General features: G+C 37.1%; 1 protein-coding gene across 5 annotated transcripts in view; it reads left to right on the top strand.

Moving 5' to 3' along the window:
- The window catches only part of SGCG (sarcoglycan gamma), a 133255-nt gene that overhangs the window by 85259 nt on the left and 25320 nt on the right, over nucleotides 1-22676 (top strand). For all 5 annotated transcript variants that reach the window (XM_065630698.1, XM_065630689.1, XM_065630679.1 and 2 more), the window contains 3 exons: nucleotides 1958-2045; nucleotides 13928-14047; nucleotides 21366-21438. In XM_065630698.1, the coding sequence (XP_065486770.1) occupies nucleotides 1958-2045; nucleotides 13928-14047; nucleotides 21366-21438 (281 nt within the window). The remainder of the gene's footprint in view (nucleotides 1-1957; nucleotides 2046-13927; nucleotides 14048-21365; nucleotides 21439-22676) is intronic.

Genomic DNA, 22676 nt, shown 5'->3' with positions numbered 1-22676 from the left:
CGTGTATTGTTTCTATCGCTGTTATTAGATAAGTGTTTATAGTAAAATTCTTCATGTAAAATGTGCTCAAAATTCTCAGGTTATCTCATTCTCTAAGCATTAAATTACGATGGGAACATGACTTGGGAGGGATTTTCAGTGATTAGCTCCCCAAGGTGCTGCACAGTCTCTCTTGAGTCCAGAAAAAGTACCAGAAGCCATATATGTGAAAGAGACTGATCTTTAGAAGATTCCAGTAGTTAAAAACTCATTTATCTAGGAATGAGCATCCCCTCTGAGGTTGCAAGCAGCTTGCTCATACCCTCTTCATATCACATGCTACCCGATACTCAGATAGGAAACTGAGATCTGCTTAGGCACTCTTATTGGTTACTAGGTTCCTGTCCTTTAGATATAAAGTACATTTTAGTATGAAAGCACCTGTACTGCAAAAAACTCTCTTTTTAGGCCTGCCCATGTGGCTCAATTGGCCAATCCAAATGAGCGTGATCAGACCTTTTTTACCCAAGGTTATTTTCTGATACTTAAAATCAAATAAAGGTAATGGCCAGTATGATCTCTCTGAAAATCATCTGCGTTTAAAGATAATTAATGTGATAAATTGAAGAAAAACACAAGAAGAGCCCACTCAATGCGCTCCTCACAAACTTTTGGGACACTTCCAAATGATCCCTGCCAGATCTCTTGCCATGGGCCTGTTTCATTACTGTCCATAAATCTGGTCTGACAGAGCACAGAGGGCGTTTAGGTCTTTCAAAACAGTTACTCATCTGCTCTTCAAGACAAGGAGAAGTTTGGAGAGGCTCCAAAGGGCCCGAAGTACAGAGAGTTTGAGTTGGAGGGTCTGGGAATAAGTAATGGAAATTGCATCACCTGGGAGGACTTGAATAAGCACAACACCCAAGTCATGAGTTAACACCAGGGGATGTTTTGGTGAAGTAATTCCTTGCTGGCTGCAGTCTAAGAATGACATGAAATTTTGAATTGCCTACCACAGCTAGCCTGGATCGTGGTAGGAATGAACGAAAATACTGACTACACCTGCTTGGCATGTCCTGGCTTCCATAAGTAGCACAAAGCGATGAGTAGGCCTGAGGCTCTGCGAATGTCCCAGCTGTGATGCAACCTGTGAGGGGGAATTAAGTTGAATATAAGTGCCATTGCCTTGTGACCTGCAGATGTGATTTTTGTGTACTGGGACACCAGATATGCAACAGCGCAGAATGTGTTAGCCTCAAGTCGTGGTGCAGGGATGTGGACAAGCAGGTGACGCTGTTTAGTCTGTTGTTATACTTCTGTCATCCTTCGGAGTGGAGGACAGGGAGACAATTTAATTTAGAGTGATACTCTTATCTGTACTGTCACCTGTTATAGTCAGCTTTGAGCTACTCAGCATCCCACTTTCAGCATCATCCACTGTCTGAGTTTTCTTGCCTGGAGGTCAGTGCCACGTGCCCAAATCAAGCAGAAGCATAGAGGCTGCATGGAACGCTGAGGAAGCAGAATGCAAATGCATGTTTCTCACGAAGTTAATACAACAGTATAAATTTTCAAAGTGTGGTACTCTCACTTTAATTAAATGTCTGTCTTAAATGTCTCACTTCAATTAAATGTCTGTCATACAATTGTGTATTGAAATATAGTAACTCTAGTACTTAAACTTTTTTTTCCAAATGATAAAATGTTAGCAACCATGTTAATTGGGCCATAAACACAGACCTTGTTTACCTGAAGTATTCTGTATAACTTTTTTCTTATTTTAACTCTGATATAGTTGAAGTAATAAAAAATATCTGCCCAAATTATTTGATGACATCTGTGGATGGTTTGTGGCTGCGAAGCTATTTCAGTGAGTGAGTGAGTTAATATAAACACTAGACTAAATTTTAAAAATTGTTAAGAATTCTAGTTATCATGCTGTCTGTGCTTTATTTATTTTTTTTTCTCTATACTTCAGGACTCATCACTGCTTCTCCAGTCTACTCACAATGTGACTGTAAATGCTCGCAATTCAAATGGGGAAGTCACAGGGAGATTAAATGTGGGTAAGTCTAAGTGATTTTTCCTTGTTCACTGTTTTGGAAACATTGTAATGAATATTTGCAAGGAACTTGGAGGATATAAAGCACTATGCACGTGAGGTTTTTTTTACTGCTGTGGCCAGATTTGAGTAGTCCAGCTGCCACTCAATATGTACCAATAGTATATTTTCAGTTTCTCAGTTAAGCATTAGTTCTGTAAATATTTAAAGCACTTCTTTATCGCAGAGTCATGCACGAAAGGTCACTGCAGAAGTTACTATTTTTCTTGTGTAAATACCTGTTGATAGTTGTGAATTGTTTTCTAAGAAAATGCAACAGGAGAATATGGCTAGAGAGATCTGTATGTCTCTCTTCATTTCCTAGTATTCCAGAAACTAACACATTTAAGCGGATGTCCTAAAAACTTCATATGCACAAGCCTTTGCTAAAGAATTAATGCCTTCCGCAGTTGCCAGTATGCTGGAATTATGTCTTAATACTCTATTCATCTTATAAATATGAATAGTTGCCATTGTGAAGGAGCTGTACAGATTAAGTTTGGGATCATGCCAAAGATGACAATATAATATAGTATCACTCATAAGATCATAACAAAAATACCTTTTAGCTCATGGAAAATTGTGATTCACATGATCTGTTAAAATATTTTAATAAGTTACTAAGAGTGATTTAAATACCCAGTCTTCAATAGAAGTAATTCACAAGAGAGAGATGAAGCTAATCGTTACTTGAGGAGTTTCTGTGAAATTCCTCACATGAGGATAACAGGCACGCATTACACAAGAATGAAAAAGGTTTCCCTCATGAATCACAGATACAGCAAAATGACATAAAATGTGAGCAACTTCCACCATAAGCACTCTTGTTGTAAAGTCTCTACATTCTCCTCAGTTTACCTGCATGACATACCTCTTTGCAGGAGTTATCTGGACATTGTAGCTCTTTAAAAATGCTGTGGATTTTGTTGTGTTTTGGACTGTTCCATAATTACTCTGCTTTCAGAAGCCTCACTTAATGCAAATGCATTTATCTGCTTGCCAGGAAAAGAATACTTTCTAAATAATAGGGATAATAACTAAAAAACCAAACCAGTTCTATGCTTTACTCTTTTTTTACTTGGCTCTGGATGACAAAGGTACCTATTTTTGAGTTACTCTTTAAAATCGTTTAAAATTCACATATGACCAAAGAAACTCATATTAAAACCAAGTAAATATTAATAATAATAATAATAATAATAATAATAATAATAATAATAATAATAATAATAATAAATTTAAAGCAAAAAAAAGGACTTTTATTTAAGGGATTACAGGGATGTGGTTGCTTTGGGAATATTTCTGAGAGAAATGGGACTTCAAAAAAGGGTGTTGGCCAACAGAGAGCAAGGAAGGGATCTAAGCAAGGCACAGATGTGGGAAGGTTCAGGATGGAGAGTCAGAGAGAATTAAGAAAGCTGTGGAGAGAGATGCCTATAGGCAAGGCAAGGATGTCTACAGAACAGATGGTAGCTATTTTCATTAGAATAGCTCCTGTCTTTAAAATAATGAATAAGGTTCAGATGTCATTATCACAGCTTGCTCATCAGCCTTCAAAACTGAAATGTCTAGAACTTTCTTTGATAATCCAAGCAAGCGGTTGAAGAAAGCAGCTAACTATCATCCAAGATTCCTGTTCTTACCACTTCAAAGCCTTATTCAATCCTAGAATAAAAAAGGAATGTAGCAACTCTGATTTATACCCTGAGTCATAATAAAGCTACTTAATTTAAAACATTATTGAACTTTTTCAATAATGAATAACAAATATATAATATGTATAAAAGAAACATATAGACTATATAGTCAGTTTTCAATTACTTAAGAGCAACATTGGTGTCAAACGGTAAATGATGCTTCATCTAAGCAAATGTATACTTACATATACAGCCTCCCAGCAGATGAATATGATACAGTCAGATTTTGCCGTGGTGTTGCAGTGCCTCATATTAAGGAAGCAGCGTGTTTCCAACTATCTTTACTGAAAAGTAGGACCAGTTTTTGAAAAGATATATTTTTCAAAGATTGTGTAAGGAGGCTTCAACTTACAGAAGACCCTAAGTTCTGCTTGTAATATGTCTTTTTCAGGAGAAAAAACAAAACAGAAAAAAACCCAAAACAAACAAATAAAAGACACAGCAACAACAAAAATTTAAAACAAACAAACAAAACCAGCACTACCACATGCACAAAGAGTCTTCCAAAGTCATGCAAGGTCTGTGAGAATAGATCCCATACAGTGGACTGCTGGTCCTTTTCTAGATCAATCATTTACACCAGGGAACAGTAACATCAGTTTTTAGATATAGCTGTATTATGAAGCTGTTCTGCACTTTGAAAATATGAAATCAGCGCCACTCAGAAAGCATGGGAATATGGTAAAAGTTAAAATGCTTTATGCAGCCTGAAACACAATTATAGTCAAAAATCTGCCTAGAGACTGTTTTCAGGTCCATCACATTAATCTGAACAGCTGTTACAATGAGACTGTTTGTGCTATCCCACACCTCTTTTTTCAAACAAGAACAACATTCTAAGGAAACAGATAAGTGTCAGTACCTAATATATTGCTTCATTAGCATTAATTGCCATCTATAAACTACTACTTTCCAATGTCAAATAATTTCTAGTTTTCTTCTCAGCACTTTGACATTTTGTTTTCAAGTGATGGTATTTTTTCATCAGAGGCATAACAGGAAGAAAACAGTGTTAATGAAGCATGATGTATGTAAGAAGAGTTTGATGATGTTTTTACAGGGAAAACCCTGAAGCCAGTTTCGTAAACTCGACTTAATTAATGACATTGTAAAATCATTTAGCTTTTATTTTTCCCAGAAGGCTTTCATTAAAAACTACATTTTTGTCCAAATAAGTTACTTCTTATCTTTAAGATAAAAGCAAGGACATATTTCTTGAAGATCTTTGTACTGCTGCAAGATGATTATTTGCGCAACTTTAATTGCTCTCCAACTGGGTTATAAGAAGGAAAGATACAACATAGGAGTAATTAATAGAAAGATAAATTGGGAACTTCATTGAAGTATTTTTGAGGTGATTAACTCTTCCTATGATAAAGAATTTACAATATTTGTTCCAAGGGTATTAAAGTAGGGATTTTATTTCCGGAAGTATAAAAACTTTAGGTATCCATGAATCTGATCATATCAAGACATAAATGCTGGTTTTATTTTAAAGTGAAATTTAGTTGACTCGGATCAAGCAAAATTTAGAGAATGACAAGTCACTGCTAAAACTTCCTACAGACTTTTAAACAGATCCTCTTTTCTAATTTCCTGGTTTGATTCGCAGTTGTGTTTGTTTTATATTAAATGCATATGCTATTAGTCTTTTGTGAGACAACTGTGTAGTTAGATGGATGTAATGTTGAAAAGAATTCAAACAAATAGCAGAAAAAAGTAAGTAGCAACCAATATACATTTAATTTAAAACTAGCTAAGCATATCACTATGAAAACTTATTTATGAAAAAAGTAATTTAGTCATTACAGCTATAGTGTAATATTTAGACCCAAATGAAAAAAATACTTATCTGCAAAAAAATACCATAGATGTAAGGTGCTTAACACAGCGAGATTTATACACCCAGTCACCAAATATGATAAACTTAAGAAGAAATATGTGATAATGTTCAGGGTCAGCAATGCTGACTTAAACCAGACTTTAAAGATCCTCTAGAAGTTAATCAGGTACTTATCTGCATTGCCAACTTGCTTAAATATGCCAGCAACACAGTTAAGGGGAAATTTAACCTGGTCAAGGGAATTTGAATCCTATGCTGTCACTTCTCCTCTAAATCTGTCTAGAAGAAGAGAAAAGCAATCTGCATATAAGTCTACAGAGCTTAGCTCTGAAAAAAAAGGCTAATGTTTGGGAAATAAATTTTTATTTGGAAAAGGAACCAGATAATGGATACCTATGTCTCATCAGAGAGCAATTTCTCACCTGAGTAGCTCCATTTTCTGTTTATTTCAATGAGAGTAAGTGAAAAAAGAGGAATTATTAAATACTTTATAACGTTCTCAACTTTCAGTCTTCAGTAAATTTCAAATCCCAAACATTTTTGTTCATATGGTATAGTAAGCATTAACATAAGTCATTGGATTATAATTTGAAGATAATACTTATTGTTAAAGGTGAGGACAGTTCCTGTACTTCCTTCCTCTAAAGTATAAAGAAGATTGAATTGTTAGAATTGGTTAATGCTAGATGAATTTGTATAGGTTATCTTTAAATAGCTGACCTTTCTTGTGACTATAATCTATTGTAGAATTTGGATAATTAAGTACGTCTAAAATCCTAGTCATTTCAAGTGTAACAGTATTTCTTAAATCTAACAGGATTCCTATGGCAGTTAGTGGACAAAAAAAAGGAGCTAGATCCCTATCTTTCTTGTGACAGGTCTGCAGAAGAAGACACATCTGCCATCCTGGTGGACTACTTGAACATGTATCTGCAGTGTACCGTTGTGGCAGCGAGGGCTAATAGCATACTGGGCTGCATTATTCCACTCCTAAGAGGCTGCATCTGGAATACTGTGTCAAGCTTTGCCCCTCCAGTAGGACAGAACAATGAGCAAACTGGGGACACTCCCCCAGGGAGCCATGAAGGCGGTCAGGGAGAAGGAGCACGTGAAGTGTAAGAGGCTGAAGAAGTTCTGTTTGTTTAACCTGCAGAAAAGAGGGCTAAAAGGGGGCTTCTAATTTCTGCCTGCTACTAGGAGAGCTAGAGACAAGATGAAGCCAGACTCTTCTCAGAGGTACACAGCAAAAGAGCAAGAGGCAACAGTCATAGGTTGCAGTGAGGCAAAATGCAACTGGATTGAAAGAGGGGGAAAATATCACTGTTAGACTGGATAACCATGGGAACAGGTTTCCTGGGAAGGCTGTTGACTCGCCTTCCTCAGAGATATTAAAATTCCACTTGGACAAGAGCCTGATCACCTTCGTCTAAATTCCAGCCAAGCTGACCCTGCTGTGAGTAGGAGGTAGGACTGGGTGACCTCCAGAGGTGACCTCTGGCTTGCATTGTTCTGTGATTCCATCTTGCCCAGTCTTAAGCTGACACTCTGGAAAAGCTCAGGTTGTTTACAGACTCCACGTCAGACTAGCTAGCCTGATGTAGAAGTCTTGGATACTCTAGGGCATCTAAAATGAGCTGAAGGCCAGGCAGGGAGCACCGAAGTACATATTGATATAATGGCAGTAACTGAGTGACACCCCATCTCTTTAAAGGTCCTCTCACATTTTCCTCTGCCCAGATCCAGTAGGCATGCACAGAATACTCCTGAAACACAGTGCTGGAGCTGGCCTTATGAAAACGAACTCATGGCTTTCTGTAAAAAAGTGTAATTGGAGCAAGAGGAATTATCCAGTATGCAGAAGACAGAGTGGTTAAAGTATTTGCTCAGGGATGAGAAACTCAGATCAGCTGTCCTCTGTGCATATAGGGTTTCAAATTATCATCCTCATCTCCTTTAGTACTTTCCTTTTCAGCTTACCTGTCTGAGGCCTGTGTGTTTCACCCTTTCCTGTTGAAATTATTCATCATGCAACAAATTCTCAGTTCATTAGGCCTGAGAGAAAAGGTGACAACAAATTGGTCGAATTACTGTGTGAGAAACATGGTCTCCTATTCCTGCAGTGGTTTCTACATGCAATAATCCATTTTACAATGAAGTATATAATGGTTTTATTTTTTAATATTTAAACAGAGTATTTTGTAAGGATAATGCCTAGATACTTAAAGACAGAGTTACTTAAATCACTCTGAGAGGGGAAAGTACTGCCACCTAAATACCTAATACTATGTTGGGTTTCCAGTGTCTGCAATGACCATTCAGAACTAATTTTTTAAAGATCTCTAGACTTGTGTTCAACCGTAGCGAAGTGCTGCCAGTAAGGCGTCCGTACTTTGATCTGAGATAGCATAATTGTTGCATCCATTGCATAAAGGGAAAACTGAGAGAAAAAGAGGAAACAGGAGCAGCAAGTGTTCTATTAATATATTAGAGAAGTTTTTAAAGGTGATGTGTGATATGGATGTAAAATGCGTATATGCAACGTGCTGCAAATGCTCTGTAATAATGTACTTGTTCTAATAAAAGACCAGCAAGTACTTCCATACCATTCTGTATGAAAATCTGACTAATTTTATGCTTCTGAAAGTAATGACTTTACATTTATTAGTATTGTATTACTCATGGAACAAGAAGTGAATCTGTAGGAGTATTACATTTTTAATACACTTTTAATAAGATCTTATTTTAAGTAAGGCGCTTTAATATAATAACAATTAACTAAAAAATGAAATTGCATAGCAATACACCAAAACACCCAGGATTTTGGCTTCTATTCAACACTTCAATGATTCTAGGTGGAAGGAGAAGACTGAAGCATACAGAATAGGTGACAGCTGTAGGTTATCCAAAATAACAGGTAGCAGAAAAGAGTAAGAAAATAGAAGATATTAAATAAATAACTTCAATGTTGGAAAGCCTTTTCTTCTGAAAGATCTAAAGACACACTAGAAGTGCTTAGTACTTGGCAGAACTAACTGAATTTGAAGAGTGTGCCTACATGTTACCAGTTTCTTTGTGGATATGTATTTTATGGCAGGTCCTGTTTTTGATAGAAGATTCTCTGCTGTCTTGTCCTCCTATATTTATATCAGCCTGGAATTCAAAGGTTGGGTAGCAGTAGAAGGGAATTTGTTTAAATGCTTTTCCACTGAAATGGACTCAGTAAACAAAGGGCTTTTCTGCCATGGAAAACCACCTAGGGCAGTCAGGAGTGAGGAGGAGAAACAAAAAGGAACACTGTTTAGCAGTGTGCTTCTTTGCAAGCAGTAGTCATTTGTTTTTGGAACAATTTTTCTGCATTTAAAGCGACATCCTCAGTGTCAACAGGTGTGTGATGTGATGGTCATATATGAGGTCTATATCAGAACTACACATGTTAAAGAAGGAAGTGAAAAGAAACAATGAGCAATTATTGGTCACCCTGATTAGCAAGGATAGCTGATTGTCCTGGGAATTCCTGTGATGCCTCTGGCAGCAATGGGAAAACAGTTCAAATGGTCTCTATATAACATGCATTCAGTCATGTTACGTTTTTAATTGTAGGATTTTATCAACAAGTATTATTACACAGTTGATTTACATGCAGTTAGTATACCAGGGTTGTAAACAAAATGCATTTAGGAATTAGGAGATTAAAGTTTCAGATATTGAATTTGGCTGCTGTTTATGAGCTGAAAATTAGTCTTACTGGGGTCACAATACAATAATGTTATTGCAATATAGCTAATGCATGTGTATTGTGAAATACAACAAAGAGAAATTAATGGCTACTTTTGGTTACATAAATTTATCTGCATTTCTTTGAAAGCCTGTTTTTGCTTTTTGAAAGTTGTTCCACATATACTGAGATGTCTCATCTCTAGCATGAATAACACATATGCTTGAATTTAGTTTACCCTAGCATTCCCTCTAAAGATCTAATATGCATCATTTGTTATCCATACTATTCTTTGATAATAACGATTATCTATAGGACAATCCTTGTTGCACTTTACTGGGGCATTCATGTTGAGAAAACTATGGACCTAAAGATTCTTGTTAAAGATCTATTCAAGTCTGCAAGGACCAGGACAAACCAGAAGAGAAATCTGGATGCAAACCCAGCATGGGCAAGGCCATGAGTTGCAGTTTCAAAGAGCCACCAGTTAAGACTCCTTTGGGAAGCACATAATGTGCAATGAGTACTGTTAGTGCTTGTAGTGTTTTTTTTTATTTAAGTCTAGCTTCAAAAGATAATAGGCATAGGTCATAATGGACCCATCTTAAATCCTACCTAACTGCCCCTCTACATGCTTAAGTTCAATGTTTAGGTTATCCTAACTCTAGTGCAGGGAAAAAAAAAAGTTGAGCAACTTTTCTTAAGCAATAAAAACCCCTAAATACTTTAATGAGTCACTCAATGCATGAGCATACATCTAAAGTAGGAAAGTGTTTAGCAGGTAGGAATAGACTACATCTACATTAGCGACCAGGCCAGGCCAGGCCCCACGGTCTGCCCCAGGGGCAGGTGCCTGGCACAGCAATCAGGACACAGCTCAGCGTGCTGCCCTCCTGAGCTGGAGAGCTTCATCCATCCCGTCTGCGAGGAACAGCCCCGGGTCAGGGACACTGTCTGGGAGGCCACTGTGTGGCACAGGTTGAGATTGTGCCGAGGTGCATGCCACAAGATTAGCAGAAACTGGCAGTGCTTGTGTCTCCTCTGCCTTGACTTTCTCTAATTTGTTGATAGAGATGTATTGATTAGCTTGCTAAAGCTTACTGCTCAGCCAGGATGAGCACTTTTCTACAAATCCTGTTATACTTGTTGTTCTCCTTCTAAGGAGATTTTTCTCTGTTTTTCCCCTGTCTCACTATTTTAGAGTAGGACTCCCTCAATTTATCTGGTTAAAGGTGTTCTGCTCTGCCTGTGATATTGAGCAGAAGAAAACAGGAAAGCCCAAGAATGGGCTTATGTGGTCTAATGATAAAACAATTAGCTGGAAGTGGAAAGGCTGGATCCCAGCCTTGTTCCAGTCACTGTTGGAATGGGGTTAGTGCATACAGGGACCAATTTAATTAAACTTGTATAGATTGCGTCTCCTGTTGTATCAGTATGGTGTTCTGTATGGATACCATGCCTGAAACTTGCATTCGAGAGGACAGCTGAGAAAATCAGTCTGCACAGCATGTGTTTGTTTACTTTGGTTAGGTGAAAGGAAAATAATTTGGTCCAAGTTATGTAAATGCTATTTAGTGTGTATATATGCGTCCTAAATTCAAACAGTTAAAGCAGATCCTTTATCTCATAACTTTTTTCTTTTGTCATATCACATCTCTCTGTGAATTAATCTACATTCTGTAACAATGCAATTAACAAAAATCTGTCAATTTTCTGACAATATGCAGATGTAAAAATTAAATTAATTGACTAGTGCTGTTTGAGGTAGTTCTTTCCTGTTCTAACTTCAAGAAACATGAAAAATCTTTCTTTGACAAGACCGTTTCTAAAATAGATTCTGCAAATTAACAAATCAGGAAGATGAATGTACTCCTAGATGAAATCAAGCTAGGGCTGGTGCATATCATGTCACACTTCTCCAGTTCTTTTAAATCCATTGTTTTTTCCAATGCTTTATGATCAATTAAAACTTCTGTGTCTACCAAGGTGCCGAGAAGGAAAGAACAGAAGTGCTGCTATTCAGGTCCAGCAATTTATTTTCAAAGCGGACTGCCTTTGTACCAAGGAAATCAGTAGATGGCATTCCTTCTAAACATACAGTATTTCATCATAGTAAAGTATTTTTCTGTGATCATGTGCAAATAATTAGCAATTACACATAAATTAACAATATCTATTTCTGAGTTGTCTTTTAGAGATATTGTATTGCTGCCTATTGTTTGCAGGCTTGCACAAACATACTTACAGCATTTCTTAGTAAGTATTTTAAAGATTACCCGCACTATAAAACTTCTCAGCTTAGAACTGAGTCTGCGGAAGTTCTTGGTCACCTACTTTACTTTAAAGTACATATACCTAAAATGTAAGCCTTCAGGATCCTTACTCAGTTATTAATGATTTTAATCAATAAATATTCTATAGCTATATAAAAATATTTGCTTCTGGCATGCCAGGCCTACTAAAATATTGACAGCACTGAAAAGAAAAATGCTTAACCTTGTCAGGGCCTACAGAGTAAGCATTCTCATTTCTGTCTCATCTACTGGGTCTAGTCCAGTAGATATTTTAATTGCCTGCTTTTTAGAATGAGCTCTGACAGTAAGCAGCATCAGGAGAAGAGGTGGTAGAGCAGCTACAGCCAGCATATTGACCCTGAAAACCGGACACTTGAGGTCCCTTCCTGTGGAGGAAATCAAGGCTCCAAATAGTACCTTCCTTTTCTATCCAGTGTAAAACATCTTCAACAGAAGAGACTGACAATCAGTCCTTAAATCCCTTCCAGCAAAAATGTGGTACCCTCAATGTGCCTGAACCTCACAACCTGTGTAGTATTGGGCAGCAGAGGCTTTAGTTTGTGTTTCTCACGCTCGTGCTGAACACTGTAATCATGACGTTGGATGAATGGGAAGGATGAGAAGAAGAACCAGACCCTGCAGCACCAGGAAAGTCGATAACAGCCAGTTTACTTAGGCCTTTGATTTGTTTGAATAAACAAGGATCTACCTACACTACAGAAATGGGCAGTTTCATTACTGATGCTGGGCAGAAATAGAAACAATAAAACACCTTAACCAAGATTTTCTAGGAAAGCATTGATAGGGGATCCATCCTTTCTTCACTTAACCAGAACTGCTTCTTTCACTAAAAAAAAAAAAAAAAAAAAAAAAAGCTTAACACGTTTTACTGAATGAAGATGTTTTCACAGCTCACTTTTTGCAATGCAGTTCTCAGAAATAAAGCCATGTGCTTCGGAGGAGCTGTAGAGAACAGCTGCATGGAGATCAGTGAGGTGGTGCCTGGGTGCACGTGTCCAACAGAGTATAATGTGCTGCACAGTTCAGCCCTCTGTCCTGGTCGTTTTCAAGTAGAATGAGTATTGGGCTCTCTGGCCTAGTTTAGGATATTATGGCCTCTATAACTCTTTCCATGCTTGGCGAGCAATTCAAAGCAATAATTTGCATCTGCTGGTGAAGTAGTAAGCGATTTGTATAGGACCTTATGCTGTGTATCTGTTGCATCAGCTACCATGCAGATTTTAGGAAGTACCTGAATGTATTTCTTAGCAGGATCAATCACCCATCACCTAATGCCATTTTAACATAAAAGCTAATAAAAAAATCCTATTTGCTGTGAGAATTACTGCCTGGAAGGTATTTAATGTTTATGGGAGTACGCATGGTCAGACAGGTTCTTACTGGGGAGAAGGCAGCTCAGTGCCTCTCGACCCCGTGGATGGTATGTGAATTACCTTTATTAAAAAGTGCAGAAAAGTAGTCTTAACTGCTTTGACCATTCTCTGTAATTTTAATTCTGAACATAGATTTAGGTGATTATTCTATCCAATAGACATTCAAACTCATGTGATGCGAATTTTTAATTGATCGGGTGGTCAGAAAGTAGCAGATTAAGGATTTGCTTACCTGCTTACCAAGACAGTACTGTAGAACAGAATGTTTTACTGAATTTAGGATCTAATAATATGGAAAGACTCTCTTGCATACAATTACTTTAATTTTTGGAGTACTAGATTCAGTTGTAAATAGTGTTGCAGCTTTTTGGAACTCTTCTAAGAACATGATCAGTAACATTTGGTAGATAAACTGGAGCTAAACTGGCATTTGTTACGAAGAGCTGAGGGCCTTGCCCTTACATGGGATGTTTGTAAATTTTAAAGCATTTGAGCCTCCAGAGTCAAAAGAGAGAATGCTGCAAAGACTTTGATAATTAGTTTGTATGTTAAAAAAAAGAAATTATAGACTCATACTGATCGAAGAATCTTAGCAGTTTCAACACCAAGAACATGAATATTTGTGTTGATCAGTTCATGAGGGATTTCCTAAATTCCTTGGAAACCTATTTGAAGTCATGACTCCAGGCACAGTTTTGAACAACAAACTAGATCATGTAAATAAACTTATCCAGCTTCAGTACTTACTGAGCACTGTCCTTAGAAGAGCTGAGTGCTTCGTGATCCTTAATGTACTTAAATGAGTCACTAAATTATTAAGACCACAATTCAAATTATTAGCAATTTATATAGGAAGTTGAAGAAAACTGATGTAATTATTCCATTATTCTACTGTGCTTTACAGGTCCTAAAATGGTAGAATTCCACGGTCAGCAATTTCAGATCAACTCAAAGGATGGCAAGCCGCTTTTTACAGTGGATGAAAATGAGGTTGTAATTGGCACAGATAAACTTCGAGTCACAGGTTTGTAATAGTTTAAGAAATGCCCAAATAGTAGCCACAAGAAAAGCACAATAAGAATGTATATACAGATGTGCATGTCTGTATGTGTGTATGTTAAAATCATTAGTACTGGTGCATTTTTTTCTGAATTATTTAATGTTTCCAGTGCACACTGTTAACCGATGCTGAAAAAATTCTAAATATCCCAGTTTGAGTTGTATTGAGTTTTATTTGTGAAAACTTTCTAGACTTCCTCTGATATTTTTATATGGTTTTATCTTTCAAAGTGAAAAACATTGTATTTCTGCTCTGTGTGTAACACATATGTCACAGGATGGTATTTGTAGTATATTTTAAATGTTATCTGTCAAAAGGCAAGTTTGTCTTAGGCTATTTCTGCAACTCACCAAAGTACTCATTTACAAAGTAAGATGTCAAAGTTATCACATGAAAAGCTATGTCCTTTCATATGACCTGATAAAGTCAACCTTCATTTTCTAGGTGTAAGGTTGTACTAAAACAGATAACATCAAGGTGTGATTTCTCTTTAAGCAGAAGAATCCATTAAAGGAAATACTTAAATTATCCTGTAACTTGTTTTCAGTTACATTTTTAATATTTTTATCCTGATTGCAAATATCATGTGTAACTTTTGCTAATTATGGGTCTTCTGAAATCATAAGGTCTTAATTTGGATGGATATGTTCATATTTTTTCACTGTGCAAAACGACGAATGTGGTAGTAACTATACAATTAGTGTCTCAAAGACGAAGTTAAGTTATGATAAATGTGTTAATAAATTTTGTTTACGCCTGAGGGTCTTATCTTCAGTTTTTTACTTCTTAACCTAATTGAAATTACAACTTTGTTTAACCAGGAAACCATATCATATAATTATTGTTTGCCCAAGGGATGCTAAACTGTAATAGAAAAGCATGTGTAACAAAGAAACGAAAAACTGCATAATTGTTAACTGATTTGGAAAAGGTCTATCTCCACTCAAAGTAAAAATCATTCATACATGAGTTGAAATTGTTATGCTAAAATGTGTATTCTGACTTGTCCAATATTCATCTTTACACTGCAAGGATAATTGTTTACTTTAGCAGATATTGTAGAAAGACACATTGCCTGCTTCTTTTTCACACTGTAGTACAATTCAAAAGCACATCCATTAAAGTCATTGAGGTTATTTCAGTGTAAAATTAATACAAGTGAGAAGAGATTCTTGCCTACTTTGCTTCAAATTAATTTATTAAAATTGTGATTTAAATGATACTATTAGCATGAAGGATAAATTAGTAATACTTAGCCTACTGAGAGGATTTTTTAAACATTTTAGATAGAGAACAAAATCGATGTGAAATAAATTTTGAGAAGTTCTACAGACTACCTCAGGCTTAAAATACACAAAGAATATTTTGCAGTTTTTTATGTACAGTATAGTAAACTATTTGATTTTACTTCTCCTTATTTACATGAGTTATGAAAATCTCAGTAACAATTTGTAAGAAAACCTGGCAGTTTTCAACTGAAATATAATACAGAAGAGTGCAAATGTATGTAATTTTTGGTACTTCAGGAAAAATGAAAAGTCTAAGAATAAGCTAATCCAACCCAACGCCTCAGGAATTGTCATTTTCCAGCATTTGGTATGTTTGACCTCATATATTGCAGTTGAGACATTTTCTGGCCCACATGGTAGAATAAAATTGTGGCAGATTCTCTCTGCTCTCCGAAGAAGAGCAAGTGGCTGGGGAAAGCCGTGATCAGCAAAGTGTCTCAGATACTCCTCAGGGTCACAGATGGATCCAGGTGCCCATGTTCACACATGTGAATTGAACCCCCAGTCAACACAGTCAATGTAGCCTAGAGCGTGATTCGTCTCACCTTGAAAGAGACACCTAGTCTCTTGTAGAGAGCTCTTCTGCCAACCAAATGCTGTTGTCTGCTTTAGGATGAGCTCAATGGCTGGCTCAGCTCCCTTGAATAGAGTGACTGAGTTCAGATGCTTAAACATAAGCACCCAGCAGTGTTTGAAACACCACAGAGTATGTGAGACACCACATGGCAGGATGTACAAGGGTATTTTAGATGACAGTAGGTACATATAATTAGGCAACTAAATTCTGCATATTGTTCATCTGTGACACCTACATCACAGATATTTAAATTTAAGTGTATGAAACTGAAGCTCAACTTAACCCTTCATGACAATGCTACCTGAAGGAGCATGTACTCCAATTACATCCTCTTTAATATTGTTTCAGCAATGTCCTGCATCTTTTGCAGACATTTATAGAATCATGGAATCATTTTGGTTGGAAGAGACCCTCAAGATCATCAAGTCCAGCCATTACCTAACTCTAGCACTAAACCTCATCTATACATCCTTTAAACACCACCAGGGATGGCGACCCAACCACTTCCTTGGGCAGCCTGTTCCAATGCCCGACAACCCTTTCTGTCAAGAAATTTTTCCTGATATCCAATCTGAACATCCCTTGGCACAACTTGAGGCCATTTCCTCTTGTCCTATTACTTGTTGCTTGAGAAAACAGACCAACACCCGCCATGCTACAACCTCCTTTCAGGTAGCTGTAGACATCGATAAGGTCTCCCCTCAGCCTCCTTTTCTCCAGACTGAACAGACTGCTACAGAGGTATCAAACATCAGCATTTTGTTCTGGTAGGGTTTTATATATTCAGTTGGCATTGGTGACAGTCAAATACACCTTCTAACAGGTGGCAAAGAGTCAATTGCTTTATAGCTAAAAATATAGTCATGGCAGAAGGAGTGAAGTCACAGCACTGGCTGGAAACAAAGTTCTGCACAAATGGCTAGAGTCCATGGCTGCAGGAGTCCTGTTTTTCCACTCTCTTGCACAGTCTGCAAACTTGCCAACTAGAAGGCTGTCCATAGAAGGCAGAAAACAGGCTTAGTTAGCTAAAATTATATACAATGCAACAATAAGTGACATTCAGCAGCTATAAAATGGTCTCAACTACTGCGCAAAATTTTTTTAAACAAGTATAAATAATAATTTATATATCATGACTGTTGTATCAGGTAATATTTTGGTGATGAGGCCATAAGAAATTAAGAGAAGGCAGCTGTTTACCCTCCCCTCTTCTTGAGAAAAAGCTGGCAAGGCAGAGGGGATCAGTATCTTCATGGAGAAGCATCTTACATCACCCTTTCTCCAGCTTACTACTTGTCCTTCTGCTTGCTTGTATTTCATAATCTCCTAAAGATTTTGCTGAGTATTGTTGGTGATTTTCTAGTGCTCTGTTCTAAGGAAAGTTTTTCAGTTTGAGTAGCTAACGCCAAAGTACAATGTGAAGATGTGTGTTTAATTTAAACACTTCTGCTCAGAAGGTAAGTAGGAGACAATTTGAGGGTATGAAATAAACATTCTGTTAGACTTTGAAGAGGCAGGTAGTCCTTGCTTGATAGCATGGCAGGGGGGGGTGTTAATGAAACTTGCTGACTTCAGTCCTCTCATTAAGAAAATTAATATCCTGATCTTGTATATTTCAGGATTGAATTATGTTATATTTATAAACAATAGTATGGAAAATAGTAAATATAGTAATATGCATATAATAATTAATGTTATTTCTTTACGGTTTGAAAGATAAAGTAGGTAATGAAGATGTGAAATTAATTTAGGGTCATTTTCCAAAATAATTTGCCCTGAGGTTTTTTTTTTAGAGTCATACTGTTCAATCTTAATGCTGTTTGATGAAGGAATTTTTCTCACAGGAAGGCAAGTTTACTTGCTTAGACGTGACAGCTCTAGAATATGTAAAGAAGCCTTTTCATTCCCTCTTACACCACACTCCACCCGTGACACTGTTAACAGTGGTGTTTCCAGTTGGCTTTCTTCCACTAGCCTCCATTAGCCTGCAGATCACACGGTCTGTGTTATCACTTCCCTGTCTGTCAGGGCAGGGTGTCTGTTTTAGGAAGTGAGAGGCCTGGGCTGAATTCCCTCCTTGGCCCAGGAGACTTCAGTCCTGCGGTCCCACCTCCCAGGTCAGTGCTCAGTGTACAAAATGTTGGGTGCCCAGCATGAGGGGACAGCTGGGAGCAAGCGCTCTTGATGTCTGCCAGCAAAGTGAAGCTCTGCCTCTGGCTACAAGCTCCCTCATTTCTTCCTCTTTCAGGGCTCACCTTCAAAACGAGAAGCAGAGGGTGGGTGAGATCGCCCGAGTTGTTAAATGCTGAGCATGGTCTTCAATCTCTTCCAGTGAGGAGGGAATGCCCCAATGACAATGCTGTTTTATAAAAGCTTTCAGGAAGATTATTTTAAAATAAGATGCTCTCATTTTAGTGACAACTCCAGTGCTCTTTGTTTGCACACGCTGGGAACCAGCAACACAATTGGGCTTCTCTGGGGAGTTCGGTCTCTCTGATCTCTCTCTGGTCTCTCTGCCTTGTTTCTGAGCCACGGTGGTGCTCAGACCAAGAGACCTGCCATCTGGGACCTACAGAGAGGAGCAGACCCCTAAAACAAGGATCTGCTTTATTTCACACAAGGCTCCAGCAGCTATGATTGCCTCACAGATCTGTCTTTGTATGGATGTGTGCTCCCTTCCTCCACTCAATTTTGCCAGGCTCCTCTTGCTGACATCTCTGTGCCTATCTGGTCATCTTTAACACAAAAAGTCCAAACCTTGATAGGAATTTCAAAGTTGGACTAGAAGAGGCATCTGATCTATCAGCTCACATTCCTTTCATAGAGAGACAAGTAGTTCATATAATTTCTTTTGTAATCTCATCAAGCTACATCTCAATTGCAAACAAAGAGTTTATTTTTCTGTCACCAAACGTGAACGTATGTCTTAAAGGTGCTGTAGGAGAAATACAAAAGGCTGTAAATAGAATCACAGAATCATTTCAGTTGGAAGAGACCCTTAGGATCATCGAGTCCGACCATAACCTAACCTAACTATAGCACTAAACCATGTCCCTAAGAACGTCGTCTAAATGCCTTTTAAACACCTCCAGGGATGGTGACTCCACCACTTCCCTGGGCAGCCTGTTCCAATGCCTGACAATGGGTCCCAGAGTGAAATTAGGAAAGCCTGTGAGACAGAAGAGTTGCCTCCACTGCCAGGAGCTCTTCCTTCCTTGCACCTTGCAGCTCTGCACGTCCCATAGCAAGACACCTGAGGGCACCTTTGGCACGTGGCAGCCCATGCGTGCTCTCAGGTGCCCCAGCAGCCTTGTCAGCCCACTCGTGAGATCTAGTCTTGAGGATAGTTTTAAAAGTGACCTCAAGACTCAGTAGGGAATTCTGCATTTTAGTTAGAAGAAGATTGCTGAGTAATAAAGTTTAGGAATGTTGTCAAAGCAATCAGGATCAGAAAATATTATTAGACAAGTTAGTCAGAGCTTAAATAATTGAGAAGGGAGCTCATGCACCTGATAGTCTTATTTGCAAAATAATTGAGATAACCCTTTATTAGTGACTTGTCCTTTTCATTCCTATCACCTCTTTCCCACTGTCTGTACCATCTGAAGTCATCAGTAATTACCTTTTTTCTTCCAAGTCCATGATAAAATGTTACATCATATTTGGCCCCACTAGTAACTCATCCCCTCACTCATAGTCCTCTGTTTGCAATTATGTTTTAAGACCTATCAGTCAATTTTAATCCATATAATGCATTCCAGGTTGATTTGTATTGCTTCAATCTCTTAATCAAAATGTGATGTGATAGCAAAGGAAATGCCTATGGAATTTTATTACACCCATACTATTACCTTTATCAGCCAAACTTGTCAGCACATTTTCAATTTAAAGGTACAAATGTATTTAATAATGGCGTACCCAGTGCTATACTTCATACAAGAAAGCTCCAAGAAGTACAGAAGATGATGTTTAATTAATCTGCTAGAAGACTTTAGTATGTTGTGCTTGCCTTTCATGTTCTGGTACCTCAGTTTCTTGACTTCCACCTTAGTGTGTGTGAGAAAGAGTGCAATGGGATTTCTCATGTTTTTCCCTGAAGCCACTGATACAAATACTACAACCTTTAATTCCATTTTTAAGCAGGTTTGAAACTACAAATCGATAATGATGAGCAATAGTGATTGTATGGATCTCTAAAGGTGACAGAGGAATTATATGGAAATTGGGCAGAGCATAGAGTAGAGTCTGCCCATGCTGGTGGCATCTGATGTGGAGACAAAAGTCCACAGCTGAGCTTTAGAGACGTGTCTTTTCCTTTTGAAGTAATTATTTATTATTTCATCAGTGGTAGCAGATAATAGACTATGTTCATATAGTTAAACTACTAGGTTCCACTTACCTTTTATTACTGCGATCATCAGTCTGATAGCTGGATACGCCGTTTCATGATTCTGGGAATAGCCATTAATGTTACTTTTGCAAAATAGAAGTGGAGGTGATTTTTTCCTTCCCTAATCTTTCTAATAATTGAAACTACATGGTTTATAGCAAGTGGATGAAATTTTTAAAAAAAGGATTTTTTACACATGGACATAACAGGAAAAATCTATAAAAATGCAATCATAAGACTAGATTTTTTTATAGCAGTAAAACAGTGTCATACCATTAGGCTCCATGGAGCTACTCCAGCCTACACTGGCTGTTCCAGGGCTTTTACTCTGAGGGCTGCATCTACAGTAATGACACACTATAACATGCAAACAGTTAAGGTGCTTTACAAATGTGCCACTCAAAATACTTCACTGAGATAGAGGCTCTTCAAGGACTTGAATGACTTGCTTTGCCCCACCACACAGAGCACACAGAGGTGATCACTGTTGCTTCCCTGTTGGGATGAAACTACTCTTATTTCAAGAGGGAAACTATCTGAGCCCAGAGTCTTTACCATTTTATGTGCATAAATATAATTTTATATTCAGCAATCTGCCCCAAAATAGGGGGAAAGCTTTGAAGCTATATCCCAGAATTTGTGTTGTGTATGTATATATGATGTTTTAAGTCTGTAATATTTGCAAAGATTTCATGGGATTTTAATTATCTCTATTAACTTTAAAGGAAGTTACATTGTAAAAGTCTTATTTAATTATTTAGTTGTCCCAACTACTTAAAATTATGCTGTCTTCAGACTTTTTAGATTTCATTTTAAGAATTTACACCTGTACGTTACATTACCTGTGTATAATGTTGTCCTAGTCAATACTGTAATAGTAGGACTGTATATGTATTTCAATTATCTCATTGTTTATATATATTTTTGTATCTTAATTTCTGATATCCTTGTGGCCATATAAATCACTGTTGCTATTTTTTTTTACATTTGAACTTCTTACAATATAGTATTTTTCTTTTTTTTCAGGGCCTGAAGGGGCACTATTTGAACACTCTGTAGAAACACCGCTTGTAAAGGCAGAAGCTTTTAAACAGCTTAGGTAAGAATTTACATATAAAAACATAAATCTTATAAGTAAATGTTGTTTGGTATATCCGTATTTTTCCAAACAAGGGATTTTCAACAGCATTTACAGAACTACTACTAACTTTTTTCCTTTTTATGTCACAAAATATTGTTTTGAAGGAAAATTATACATTGCTCTGCAATTTTCAAGTATATTATGAATGATTTATTGGTGATGGTGAATATTTAAAGCCACATGAAATACTGCGGAGCTTTTCTGTAAACTTCTATTTTTCAATCTTGAAACATTTAAGTATGACTTTTTCTACAATAAAAGTTGCTTGTCTGCAGTAGGTCATTGACCTATTATTTGTCAAGATTTTTAGAAACTACTATCAATCTGAGGAAACAGACTAACAAGAAAAATTTGGAAATGTGCAAAAGTCTGTATAACTAAAAAGCTACTTGGAGTGAGAAAATAATTATGAAGTACCTTGTATGCTTCAGAGCCCCTTAACTCTGGGATAGCATTTCTTTGTGCATTATTCTATGTAATTTTGAGTATTCCAAATTAGTTTATAATATGTTGGTTATGATGAGGTACTAAACTCAATTTATGTTCGGTTCATGAACATGTTATGTTTCATTTTATAAGCCAGTTCAAAGAAAGATTTGAAATGAAAGAGGATCTCTTTAACAATTATACTTCTGTCCTTTCATACCTTGGCAGTCTGCTACTTTCTGTCATAATTTCTCTTCTTAGTGTTTCTTTTCCAATGGGGATAACTATTAGAGAGTAGCAGAAGATGATTAAAGCTTTCAAGAACACAGTCTGTATCTTGGTGACTGAATTTTCAAATCAAAAATGGGAAATGAAAGAGAGACTATTAAGATACTTCTTTTAATTTTCTTCTCAATATTTAAGATTTACTTACAGTAAGATACCTTGTGCTTGCATTTTAAGGCAGAATGAGTGCAAGACATTCATTTTTACATGTTGATCTCCACTTTCAAAAAGGTGTTTCTTCTACTATGGTAGAATTTGGATGCGACTGACCAATAAGTAGGATTCTACATTGTAGTGAACATTGTCTGGTTTTGGAGGGAGTGGATTCATTATGTTGCAATTTTGTCATTTCCTGTGATTATCTCAATTTTAATAAAGTAGGACATCGAATTTTGTAATTACAAAGCCAAGAATCTCTCTGCAAATTTTAATAGGATACATATAAATTATTTTCTGTGGTTGCTACTTTGCTTCACATGTATCAT

This window comes from Caloenas nicobarica, chromosome 1, assembly GCF_036013445.1.
Source record: "Caloenas nicobarica isolate bCalNic1 chromosome 1, bCalNic1.hap1, whole genome shotgun sequence".
NCBI lineage: Eukaryota > Metazoa > Chordata > Aves > Columbiformes > Columbidae > Caloenas > Caloenas nicobarica.
This window is presented reverse-complemented; position numbering and strand designations above follow the sequence as displayed.